General features: G+C 21.7%; 3 protein-coding genes across 3 annotated transcripts; 1 reads left to right on the forward strand and 2 right to left on the reverse strand. All coding sequences in view use genetic code 6, as the record gives it.

Moving 5' to 3' along the window:
- Positions 1-2,227: 2,227 nt before the first annotated feature.
- Positions 2,228-2,708, reverse strand: TTHERM_001155711 (transmembrane protein, putative; the record flags this gene model as incomplete). Its single annotated transcript, XM_012796478.1, has 2 exons — positions 2,228-2,491; positions 2,538-2,708. The coding sequence occupies 2 exons, from the start codon at positions 2,706-2,708 to the stop codon at positions 2,228-2,230; spliced, it is 435 nt and encodes a 144-aa protein (XP_012651932.1).
- Positions 2,709-3,495: 787 nt separating this feature from the next.
- On the reverse strand, positions 3,496-3,972 carry TTHERM_001155713 (DDE superfamily endonuclease; the record flags this gene model as incomplete). Its single annotated transcript, XM_012796479.1, has 1 exon — positions 3,496-3,972. The coding sequence occupies one exon, from the start codon at positions 3,970-3,972 to the stop codon at positions 3,496-3,498; it is 477 nt and encodes a 158-aa protein (XP_012651933.1).
- Positions 3,973-6,320: 2,348 nt separating this feature from the next.
- Positions 6,321-13,515, forward strand: TTHERM_01155730 (Serine/Threonine kinase domain protein; the record flags this gene model as incomplete). Its single annotated transcript, XM_001011781.3, has 24 exons — positions 6,321-6,762; positions 7,669-7,863; positions 9,015-9,076; positions 9,129-9,185; positions 9,302-9,577; positions 9,634-9,741; positions 9,791-10,145; positions 10,209-10,403; positions 10,467-10,555; positions 10,609-10,668; positions 10,718-11,008; positions 11,062-11,105; positions 11,180-11,269; positions 11,385-11,474; positions 11,590-11,679; positions 11,795-11,884; positions 12,000-12,086; positions 12,202-12,291; positions 12,407-12,496; positions 12,612-12,698; positions 12,814-12,900; positions 13,016-13,105; positions 13,221-13,310; positions 13,426-13,515. Coding segments are annotated over 24 exons (3,245 nt in total), but the record flags the coding sequence as incomplete, so codon positions are not given.
- Positions 13,516-13,651: the final 136 nt, after the last annotated feature.

The raw sequence follows: 13,651 nt of genomic DNA on the forward strand, positions 1-13,651 counted from the left end.
AAGAATTTAAAATTAAATTTGGGAATGAATATCAATATATGTAATGATAAATTTTATAAAAAATTTGTTAAAATATTTAAATGAATTAAAGAAGTATATGCCCCATTAAAATTTAAAACTTAAAACATTATTTAAAAATTTGCATAATATTTAAAATAAGGATTAGCCATACTAAAAATTATTTCCCTGCAACATCTATTATAAAATTTATCTTTTAAAAATCAAAACTAAAAAAATTTAATTAATTTAGCCTATGTAAAGGCTAAAATCAACAACAATGATAAGATTAATTAGTATTATTATTAAGGAAAATATTTTAAATTTAATATTCAGATATTGTTTAAAAAATGAAAAAATGTGATAATTAATGAATTAATAAAATTATTTTAATTAATTAGATTAAATTATTTAGATGGAATAATTTCTTTTGAGAGTTACTTTGACAAAGACATTAAGCTAAACATAGAAATATGAGTTATAAATATTAATTAGATAATATTATGATTTATAATAAGTTTATAAATTAATAATTATAAATTTTTTATGAGGTTTGTTTATTTTTTTTAAGTAAAAATAATATACTTAATTAATAAAAAATTAAATTAAAATTAAATAATTTTAATTTGTGAGAGTAATTGTTTTATAACATATTTAAAGAATTTTACTAAATTTATTTTTTCTAAAGATTTCAAAATTATATAATGTATTGTGATAAAAACTATTTATTTTTTATCATTTTTTATATTTTTAAGAAAAAAAATTATTATATTTTTGAATGAAGATTTATTATATATTTGAATGAAAATTACTATTTTAAATAAAATGTATTATATATTAAAATTAAATAGTATTTTTTGATATTTATAATAAGAAAATTTAAATTACTTTTATTTGATAATTGATTAATTGATATCTTTTAATTAAGGCATAAATAAATAAATTTATTTTTGGAAAAAAAATAGACAATAATATAAAAAAAATTTAAGAAAAATGGCTTAATTAAAATATGTCTTAATTCATTTATATTATGTATTAAAATTAAATAGTATTTTTTTGATATTTATTATAAGAAAATTTAAATTACTTATATTTTTGAATGAAGATTAATTATATATTTGAATGAAGATTTATTATATTTTTGAATGAAGATTAATGAAGATTTATTATATATTTGAATGAAAATTACTATTTTAAATAAAATGAATGACGATTCACTTTTAGGACTTTTAATAATATGAATCTCATGGTTTTTACCCATTTTTGTTTGGAAATTTCAGATCATTTCTGATAAATTCTAATTTTAAATTGGTTCATTCGGATTTAGAATGAGGTTCAATGGTAATTCTCTATTAGATTCATGTGAAAGCTTTATGTTTGGATGAGTTATTTACTCTCACAAAATATATATTCAAGATTAGCTGAAGATATAAAATTCTAAAAGTAAAATAGATGGTGATGTTTTTGTTGGTTTCAGTCAGATTTAAGAAATTTATTTTGTAAATATTCATCTATTATTTCTTCTTAAAAATACTTTAATTGCACTGATTAGCCTGATCTGAAAAAAATTAGTACAATTTATTTGAGATTGAATTCAATTATGAATTAAAAATTCAATTGATAAACCTTAAATCTTATCAGATAGATATAATAATTCAGAAATTAAAATGTTGAAAATGGAGATAACTCTAACACAATAAATAATGTACATTATACAAAATATAATTTATTTAGTAAGACTAAAATTTGTATATCAATCAATGCGAATATATATCCAGATAAAAGAATTCTAAGAAAATTTAATGATAATTAATCTAAAATATATAAATATAATTACATTAATAATGAAATCAAATAATTTTTTTATTATTTTGGAAAAAAATTAGTGCAATTTATTTTAGATTGAATTTAGTTATGAATTAAACATTAATATGATAAACCTTAAATCTTATCAGATAGATATAATAATTCAGAAATTAAAATGTTGAAAATGTTATAACACTAACACAACATATAATTTACATTATACAAAAATATAATTTATTTAGTAAGATTAAAAGTTGTATATCAATCAATAAGAATATATATCCAGATAAAAGAATTCTAAGAGAATTTAATGATGATTAATCTAAAATAAATAAATATAATCACATTAATAATTATGTCAAATAAGTTTTTTATTATTTAGAAATATAAATGTTAATTTTCCTTATGTACTCACAAGTTATTCTCAGCCTTATGGTTGAGAACCTAAAAATTTTAATTATTGGTTTAGTTTTAATCTCTTTAAAGAACTCAAGATTTAGTTGTTATCATCAAACTAATATTTGCAGATAAGGATTGTAACTAATACTGAATGAATAATCAAAGTAAATGTAATAGTAATATATACATTTTTTCGGTACTTACAGCAATGAAGTTAAAAATAATTGTGTAATATGCAATTCAGAAAAGCTTGTTAAGTACTTTGTTTATAATTCCTGCCTAAAAAAGACTTTTGGAGAGCTTAAAATTCTTAATTTAATGAAAATTGATTTTACTAATTTAGCCAGCAAATTTATTAAGATTGGTGATAATAAATAGATCAGGATGTGGGAATGATTTATGCTCTGAAGGTTATATAGGAGCTCAGTGTTTATTAATAGTGAGTTTTTGAATTATTTGGATAATAAGGCTATTTTTAATTCTTCAAATACAGCTCTCGCTAACATAACAATAAATACTTTTGCTTACTTCTACTTTAGTCTTTTTTATATTTTTCTTCAACATAATAAATAGATAGCATTATCGGATATAAATTTATAAAGGATATCTTTCATTTTACACGAAAAGTATTTATTTACATTCCAGATAGCTTAATAAGAAAATTAGGCTTCCATTTATAAAAATACCATTCAAAATCTAGTTGCTTGGAAACTACTAGATAAGTAAATGCCATTTAATTACAAATATTTGTTTTTAATTCATTTTTTAGCTTAGCTAAGCAAAGTAGAAATAAGAAATTTCATAAATTAATTGAATTTAATAGAATAAAAATGTATAAAAGAAAATGATATTTTAGACCCATGTCGCATAAACTAAATTTTTAGGGTTAGGTCTGGGTGTGAGACACCATTTTTCAATCAAACATTTAAAAGTCGAGTGTCTTAATTAAGGAGAATTTACGGTATATTCTGTATTCAGCCAAATATACTTTTTAAAATTATTAAATTATTCTGTATTCAGCCGAATCAAAAAAAACCTTATTCGGTCGATCACTAATTAATATAATTCATTATCATATCCTTTTTCAATTAAAAAACTATCATTTTCATCACCAAATTCATTCATAATATGAAATTCTCTGAACTATTAATTTCGATTTTACTATCAGTTAGGTTTTGAGAGTTAAAGTAAATTAAATGAATTTAAGTTATTTTATTGAATCCTTCTTTTACAATTTCTGGTTTAATCTTAGTCGTCTAAACTCTATATAAAACATCAATAAAACTATGTCTATCAATTTTTTTGAAACTTCTACTATTTGCTTACTCTCAACTTTTCATATTAAATTCCTCTTATTTAACTATTAAATTTTATTTAAATATCTACATCATAGTTTGATTCATAGGTTAAAACCTAGAAGGAGTAAAAGGTTTAATAAATTGATAGTATATATATGTCTTTAATTTGTTTCAGAAAGACATTATCAATCCAATATTCAAATCCTATTTTATTGTTAAAAGCTCTATTCTTTGAAATGTTAAACCAAATGATATAATTCTTTGAATCAAGTTATTTGTCTAAGCTCTTTCTTGGTCCATAAAAAATAATTATTGGTGGAAACTTAGTTCCATCAATTAGATTACTTAAATAAAACAACTACATATGACTAAAGTTCTGCATCAATACTTTTGACAATCTAAGCATTCTTTTCACTAATATATTTTGTACTTTATTTTATCTGATATCTAATTAAACCCAAGTTTCGTTCATCTTGCACTATAAAGTTTTATTTGAGAATTTCTAGAATTTTTCTATAACTATTTATTTAAATTTTATAAGATTATCTTTAATAATTTGTCCTGATGCTTTAAGTATTTTTTTTGCTCTTCTGTATGTGAGTGATATTAAATCTTTTTAAAAAAATTTTCATATGTCCTCTAGAGAATTTACACTATGTCTCATTAAATTTGGCTTACGCATTTTATTTTTAATCTAGTTAAAGTAATTTATTTTTTTTACATTACAATATTTAATAAACTTAATCATTTTTTCTTTTTATTATAATTGAAAGTATTATTAGTTTTTCTTTGTTGGAAACCAAACTGAACAAAATATTTTTTATTAAATGCTATGAAAGAGCCTGTTTGAAAACATAGAAACAAAAAAATTTTGAGCAATAAAATTTGTGCTCTTCATGGAAAACTGCAAAAAAAATATAGATACATTTTATCAAAAAAAATTGAATTTTAAAAAAAAACCTATAATTTTTGATTAATTGATAATGAATAGTTTATTTTTTATTAAAAAATGAATGGATATTTTATATTTTTGAAGACTTTCCACATAAATTTTTTCTTTATTACCGACTTATTTTCGATTCTAATTTAAATCTCGTCCATAAAATCGATCTCAGAGAATAATAATATAGCAGTGTAAATTTTAGAAGATATCATTTTCCAACATTAAAAAATGTTTTACAGTTTCCACTTACTCTGAAAATTTTATTCAGATTAGTCTTTAGAGATTTAAAAAAGACCATCATATCCTTTATTTATTCAGCTTATTTTTCGTAATTTAGAATTTATTTTCTATCAAATTCAAATTAATTAGATAAACTTCTCTTTGAACACCCTTTTTCTAACTACTTTACAATATCTTATTTAGTTTTAATTGATTTGCACTTTGGATTATTATTTTAAGTCTGTTTGAGACTTTTAATTCTTTTATTCTGATTAGCCTACTTCAACATCAATCTCTTTATTACTCCATTTTTTTATTTGAGCTTTGAGATTAATGTTTTGTTGAATTATTTGTTTACTTTTTAAAATAATCTGTTATTCTTTTTGTTCGATCTTTTGATAACTATTAAAAAACTGACTTTAATGATAAAATTGTGAATATTTAAATATAATTCCTTATGATATTATATAGTAGATAAGGGGAATTATAGCTCAACTCACCTATACTACCCATAAGATATCAAAATTTAACGTATTTTTCAGATAAATTCTGATGTAAAAAAAAAAAAAAATACTTAAACTGCCATTTATTCATTCATTTATATAATAATATTTTTACAAACTCCCTTATTAAATATATCCAATCAGCGGAATTTTAAAACCAGGAACAGTTATATAACAATATAATGAATAAATCAATATAATTAATAAGATAAAAGAGAAGATTCATCAACTATTTGCTCATCTTTTGCAAACATAATTAATTTCTCAGAAGAATCACTACTTCTTCCTTAAGGAATTCCATAAAATTAGCAAAATGGTCAGTCAACTTTCTATATTTCCTATTTTTTGAAGCTGAATAAAATGAATATTGATATTACCCACTTTCCTTCTAATCTTACTAGAAACTGATCTAACTTTATGAAGACATACTTACTATTCTAAGATGTTTTATATTTAACTTAACAAATGAAATATAAGAAGGAGTTTCAATATAACAGGAGGAGATGATCTCGCTCATGCAAGAAGAACCATTTACTATCTATCTAACTCACATGTCTACCAAACTAAATTAAGATATCACTATCTCAAAGAAGTATATAGCTAAAAGCTATTTATTTAGATACCTAAAGAGCGATAAGTTCTTTAGATAAATATAAAATAAATTATTTAAAATGATAAATAAAGCTACTTAAGAATGCTTATTTATAGATATTTTCTCATAATTATTCTTGAACAGCTATATAAGCAGTTTATAAACAAAAAAATTATACAAATTCATTGAATGTATTATCATTTATAACAAAATCAGATGATAATATTAGATAAAGTACCTAAAAATTTATTTCAAGGTTACTTTATATTTATTAAATATCTTCTTAATTGAAATTTATTAGATTAAACATTCATTATTCACTATCAGTATTTATTCTGAAATCAAACAAATATAAGGATTTTAATTTTCCATATATATTGAATATAAATAAATGTGAATATTAGAAATTGACTTGGTAGAATATTGAAGATTTTATATAAGGGGAAAATCTTTGTTTTTTGTAATATTTTTTATTAAGAAAATAGCTAATTTAGCAAAGTGAATTAAAGTAAAGTAAAAGCAAAGCAATTAAGCAAGCAAAAATAAGTTAAAGACAAAAAGAAATGTCAAATCCTAAGTCAATTAGATAAGAAGTTGAGAAACAAATCAAAAATTGTACCATCAAGAAGCATGATGTCAAGAAGTTCTTCAAGTTAATGAAAAAATAGTAAAAGCACTATCAGATTTTACAGTTTGCAGGAAATGGATCATTTGCAATTGTTTTAAAGGCTATCAACAAAATTACTGGCTAAACAGTGGCTCTTAAAGTCGTAGAATGCGATGAAAGCGACTTCAAAGGAATGGAAGTTATTCAAAACGAGTACAAAATGCTGGAGGTATTCAGCGGTTGTAAGTACATTATCAAAGTATTCAACAGTTTCTACCTTACTGAAAGCAATGATTCTGATTCTGATGAAGATGATGATTAAATTCCAGTAGGCTAAAATAACAATTAATCAAACTTAATCAGGGTATTCTATGTTATGGAATAGGAATTATGTCAAAGTAATATACTTCAATAAATTGCTATATATTCCTTTTAAATTCATACTCATTTTAAGATGATTGCGAGTGTTCAAAAAACTCTAAAAAGACATATTTATTAGTTATTATTCTTTTTGCTTGTTAATTAAATAACAAATCCAAATATGAATGAATGTTTAATTAAATAGTAAATTTCATTCATTTTTTAATGAATAATGAATGAATTCGTTTTTTCCTTTTTCTTATCTTGCTTTTAATTCATTCATTCGCTTTTAACATTTTTCTAATTTTCCATTTATCTTAATGTTAATAGTGAATGCAATTCTCTTTAACTAGTAAGATAATAAAGAAAGCATTTAATATCAAAAAATCAATAACTCAATTCAATTTACCTTGTCATTTAACAAGTAAATAAATCAATAAATTCTATTCATTTTTGAATGAATAAAATAATAAAGATTAATTATTCAATATAAACAAATAATAAAGATATCCTTTATTCAATTTATGAATGAGTGTCAATCATTATTATTAATAATTTACATACAAAATAAAATAAGAAAATATTCATTCATTCATTCATTCATATTTTTATTATTTGAATTTATTTTTTCAAATTTTATATAGGACACATTTCTATTCAAATTGAATGAGAAATATAAAATTACAATCACTTTTTTATTATTATATTTATTAATGAAATAATATATTAATCTATTTTTTAAAATAATTTATTAAAAATATAATGAAATAATAGCTTTAACACAAATAATATAGATATATCTTCTATTAAAAAATGTTTTTTTTAGCTAAAAAGCTAATTTTAAAATAAATAAACAATTATAAGAAAAATAAATGAACTTCTCTCATTTTTAAATAGTTTTCAAGAATATTTTATTTAATTTTTATCATAATTTAATATAAAAGCTACTCTATCGTCATTCATTGATACGTGTAAACAAAAAAATAGCTATCCAAGCTAATAAATGAAAGAAATAATGACAATCTAAATCTTAGATTCAGTAGCTTTTTTGCACAGGTTTGATGTTGTGCATAGAGATATAAAGCCATCAAACTTTTTGCTTAACTTTGATCAAAACGGCAATCCAACTCTTAAGCTATGTAATATAAATTATTTAAAATAAACGATTTTTATACTTTAGAGATATTTAACTAATTTTATAAAGTTGAACTCAAAGTAAATCTTAATTAATTTATTGATAATCCATCAATCCATTGAAATATTAAAGAAAAATTCAATTAAAACTCCATTAAACCTCACTTAATAAAAATTTTCCTTTTTAAAAGGATAATTATTCTTTTAAAATTTAAAATAAATAAATAACTTTCTAAGCAAAGCTCAAAAAAGCATTTTTTTAAAAATTTTGGCATTGAGTTAAATAACAAATCATGAAAATAGCAGCAATTTTAAAAAAAACCTTGCTTTTTATCTAGTTTTTTGAAATTAATTTTGATTTTTAAGAAAGTTAGATTAAATTATTATATATTTCAAAGTGTTTATTTAGAATATGTAAGAAATAGCATTAAGAACTACTCACATCATATTAAAATTAATCTGAATATATAATATTTACAGATTAAATTCAAAATTTACAGCTTTAATTTTCTCAAAGTTTTGTTTCTTAGTATTCTATATAGAAATACAACTGGATCATATATAAATTCTTAAAAAAATAATAAAACTTTTCGTTTAAATTGTTATATTTACTGAAAAGCTTCTTGATTTAATAGCTAAATTATAGTATATTGCTAAATATATTGATTCAAAATAATTTAAATAAATACCTTAAAAATAAATATACTAAATTGAAAAAATATTTCTAAATCATAAGAAAAATCCCCCTGAAAATGGCTGGGCTTGTAAAAAATGTGTGGGATTTAAGTATATGAATGAAGATCTTGAATATATATTTTTGGAATTTTACTTAAATATTTTATTTTTAAAGAGCTTAACTTGTTTTAAATATTGAGATAAACTATCATGTCAATATCATCAAAGAATATAAAAAAAGCCAAGAGTTTAAATAAAAAGTTTTATGAAACATTTTAAATATTAAAAATTTTTCAATTTTCAACTATTAATTAATACAAAATAAAATAGTTAGTTTTGTTGAACTTTATTTATCTTTTTTAATAATTACTTAATTTTTGCAAGCAAATAAAAAAATTTTTGTTATGATTTTCTTTAATCAAAGAAATTTACTTAGTTTATCTAAAAAAATTATATTTATATATTAAATTATATCAAAAAGGTGATCTAGCTTTTGCATCCGCTCTTAAGAATAACGAAACAAGACTTTCAATTTCGACTTTTGTAATAAAATTTTTAAAGAAATGTTTAATTAAATTTCTATTATAAATTTTAGAAAGGATCTTAAGCTTATACTGCTCCAGAGGTTTATTACAATGTATACAAAAAACTGGTAATTTTAAATTATTTTCTTTATTTATTTTGGCTTGAAACTGATTTAGTAATATTCATAATTTTTTATCATAAAAATCATTCTATTTATACTAATATTTATTAAATTAAAACTAGTCTGATATATTTTCTGTCGGAATTGTTTTGCTAGAACTTGATAACATAGCAACATTTGATGTCAGTAAAACAGTCATTGAGCAAAAGTTTGAAACAAAAAATGGATAAATCTTCTAAAATTTCAGCATAGATAGATAATCCAAAATCTATTAGATAGCCATGCAATGCCTTAAATATGAAGTGGACCAGCGTAAACCTGCAGTTGAGCTTCTAATTCAATTCATTGTTTAGAACTAATAGCACTTGAATGTAGATGTTTTTACATTATTAAATAAGGTAAAATTATTTCTTTTCTTATCTTTAAGTTTGCATAAATTTATTATAAACTCAAGTCTCAATTAAAGCAGAAAGCTGAATAGTTTAATTAAATTTAAATGAGCATAATACAGGACAAGAAAAAAAATGAAAGTGAGATCTTAAAGTTATCTTAGGTTTATCATGTAAATAAATGCTTATAAAATTTTAAATTAATCTTATTTATTATTTTAGAAAGATTTACACTTAGAAAAGCTTATAAAAAAATATTAATAATTGGAAAGAAAGCCCTTCGAAACTTATGAATATTAAATCATTCTTAATGATTTGCAAAAAATGACTAAATTTGATCCTAACTTCGAATTCATTTCAGTTGGAGCAACTGGATTAGTTCTCGGGGTATTCAACAAAGCTTAAAATAGGTACTCAGCTCTTAAGATATAAAGAGCTAAAAAGCATGAAGTAGTCCGCGAAGTTGGTATCATGAAAGACTGTTAAATGCCTCTAGTCATTAAATTTTATGACTATTTTTACTTAAATGTGAATAATAAAGAAGATTTTGTGGTATATGAGATAGAGAAGTGTTCAGGTAATTCAAAAAATATATTTAATTACTTTACAATCATTTATTTTTTAAATTAAAATTATAAAGGCAACTTAAAACAATTCCTAAATAATTTAAAGAAACAAAATAAAGAACTAGATGAAAATCAAAAAATAAAAATAGCTATCTAAATCATGGATGTCATTAATTATCTTCATATTCATGATATCGTTCATAGAGATATCAAATTAGAAAACTTACTTTATGTAGAGTAAGATCCTGAAATTCCAGCAATTAAATTAGGTACTTTACTTACATTTTTTTATTAATTTTAATAATTTTATTTTGAATTTTCTTTTAAAATAGCTGACTTTGATTAAGCTAGAAAAATGCCTTATGATTGGTCGTATATTGATGGATAAAATGTTAAATAATACTATCCTATTGAAGGAGCTGTAAATATACTATTAAAAATTAGTTTAAATTTATTTTTATTTTTATTTTAAAGTGCGGAACTATTGGATACTGCCCACCAGAATTAGTCAAAGATTTCTTATACAGTTTTAATGTATGATCATAATATCTAAAATTATTTTTAAGACTTATTTTTTATAAAGAGTGACATTTTCTAAGTTGGAGTTTGTCTTGCACTTATAGACAATTTTGAAACTTTAGAACCAGTACTTGTTAACAAAAGTCTAGATTATTTGAACAACTTTTCAATCCCTTTTGAAGTAAAACAACATAATGAATAAGAAGTTGTTAAAAGGAATACTAAAATTTATGATATACTGCTTTAAACTATTGTTTTCAAACAACATAAAAGGTCCAATTTATCTCTTATTCTAGATGGTTTTTCTAAAAAAGGGTACCAATACCATTCAAAAGTTAATGCAAAGTCAAATTAAGTATTTATAATTAATCTATCCATGCCCATTAATTCTTTCAAATTATTAATTAGATTATATCATCCATCTGTTAAAGGGTTCTTTCTTTAAATTATTCGTAAATATTTATCATCTTTTAATCTTAAATATTTTTATGTTTTATGATATTTAGATTAATTCATATTTAAAAAGCAAAAAATATTTAAGTTCAGATGGGGTGAAAGCAGTTGCTTCCGAAATAGCTAAATGTACTAATCTCTCTACTTTAAGCCTCGATCTCAGGTAATTTTTTACACATTTTCTCAATTTATAGTTTAAATAAATAATTAAAGAAATCAAAGAATTAAACAATATTTATTTATTTAATTAATTAAGTATTTTTGTTAATTTTAATTAGTAACAACAACATAGGTTCAGATGGGGCGAAAGCAGTTGCTTCCGAAATAGCTAAATTTACTAATCTCTCCACTTTAACCCTTTGGCTTGGGTAATTTTTTACACATTTTCTCAATTTATAGTTTAAATAAATAATTAAAGAAATCAAAGAATTAAACAATATTTATTTATTTAATTAATTAAGTATTTTTGTTAATTTTAATTAGTAACAACAACATAGGTTCAGATGGGGCGAAAGCAGTTGCTTCCGAAATAGCTAAATGTACTAATCTCTCTACTTTAAGCCTCAATCTCAGGTAATTTTTTACACATTTTCTCAATTTATAGTTTAAATAAATAATTAAAGAAATCAAAGAATTAAACAATATTTATTTATTTAATTAATTAAGTATTTTTGTTAATTTTAATTAGTAACAACAACATAGGTTCAGATGGGGCGAAAGCAGTTGCTTCCGAAATAGCTAAATGTACTAATCTCTCCACTTTAACCCTTGACCTTGGGTAATTTTTTACACATTTTCTCAATTTATAGTTTAAATAAATAATTAAAGAAATCAAAGAATTAAACAATATTTATTTATTTAATTAATTAAGTATTTTTGTTAATTTTAATTAGCTCTAACAACATAGGTTATGGGGCGAAAGCAGTTGCTTCCGAAATAGCTAAATGTACTAATCTCTCCACTTTAACCCTTTGGCTTGGGTAATTTTTTACACATTTTCTCAATTTATAGTTTAAATAAATAATTAAAGAAATCAAAGAATTAAACAATATTTATTTATTTAATTAATTAAGTATTTTTGTTAATTTTAATTAGCTCTAACAACGTAGGTTCAGATGGGGCGAAAGCAGTTGCTTCCGAAATAGCTAAATGTACTAATCTCTTCACTTTAAGCCTCGATTTCGAGTAATTTTTTACACATTTTCTCAATTTATAGTTTAAATAAATAATTAAAGAAATCAAAGAATTAAACAATATTTATTTATTTAATTAATTAAGTATTTTTGTTAATTTTAATTAGTAACAACAACATAGGTTCAGATGGGGCGAAAGCAGTTGCTTCCGAAATAGCTAAATGTACTAATCTCTCCACTTTAACCCTTGACCTTGGGTAATTTTTTACACATTTTCTCAATTTATAGTTTAAATAAATAATTAAAGAAATCAAAGAATTAAACAATATTTATTTATTTAATTAATTAAGTATTTTTGTTAATTTTAATTAGCTCTAACAACATAGGTTATGGGGCGAAAGCAGTTGCTTCCGAAATAGCTAAATGTACTAATCTCTCCACTTTAACCCTTTGGCTTGGGTAATTTTTTACACATTTTCTCAATTTATAGTTTAAATAAATAATTAAAGAAATCAAAGAATTAAACAATATTTATTTATTTAATTAATTAAGTATTTTTGTTAATTTTAATTAGGTCTAACAACATAGGTTATGGGGCGAAAGCAGTTGCTTCCGAAATAGCTAAATGTACTAATCTCTCCACTTTAAGCCTTTCGCTTAGGTAATTTTTTACACATTTTCTCAATTTATAGTTTAAATAAATAATTAAAGAAATCAAAGAATTAAACAATATTTATTTATTTAATTAATTAAGTATTTTTGTTAATTTTAATTAGTAACAACAACATAGGTTCAGATGGGGCGAAAGCAGTTGCTTCCGAAATAGCTAAATGTACTAATATCTCTACTTTAAGCCTCAATCTCAGGTAATTTTTTACACATTTTCTCAATTTATAGTTTAAATAAATAATTAAAGAAATCAAAGAATTAAACAATATTTATTTATTTAATTAATTAAGTATTTTTGTTAATTTTAATTAGGTGGAATAGTATAGGTTCAGATGGGGCGATAGCAGTTGCTTCCGAAATAGCTAAATGTACTAATCTCTCCACTTTAAGCCTCTACCTCAAGTAATTTTTTACACATTTTCTCAATTTATAGTTTAAATAAATAATTAAAGAAATCAAAGAATTAAACAATATTTATTTATTTAATTAATTAAGTATTTTTGTTAATTTTAATTAGCTCTAACAACATAGGTTCAGATGGGGCGAAAGCAGTTGCTTCCGAAATAGCTAAATGTACTAATCTCTCCACTTTAAGCCTTTGGCTCTAGTAATTTTTTACACATTTTCTCAATTTATAGTTTAAATAAATAATTAAAAAAATCAAAGAATTAAACAATATTTATTTATTTAATTAATTAAGTATTTTTGTTAATTTTAATTAGCTCTAACAACATAGGTTCAGA

Source organism: Tetrahymena thermophila (genome assembly GCF_000189635.1).
Source record: "Tetrahymena thermophila SB210 genomic scaffold scf_8254722, whole genome shotgun sequence".
NCBI classification, from domain to species: Eukaryota; Ciliophora; class Oligohymenophorea; order Hymenostomatida; family Tetrahymenidae; genus Tetrahymena; species Tetrahymena thermophila.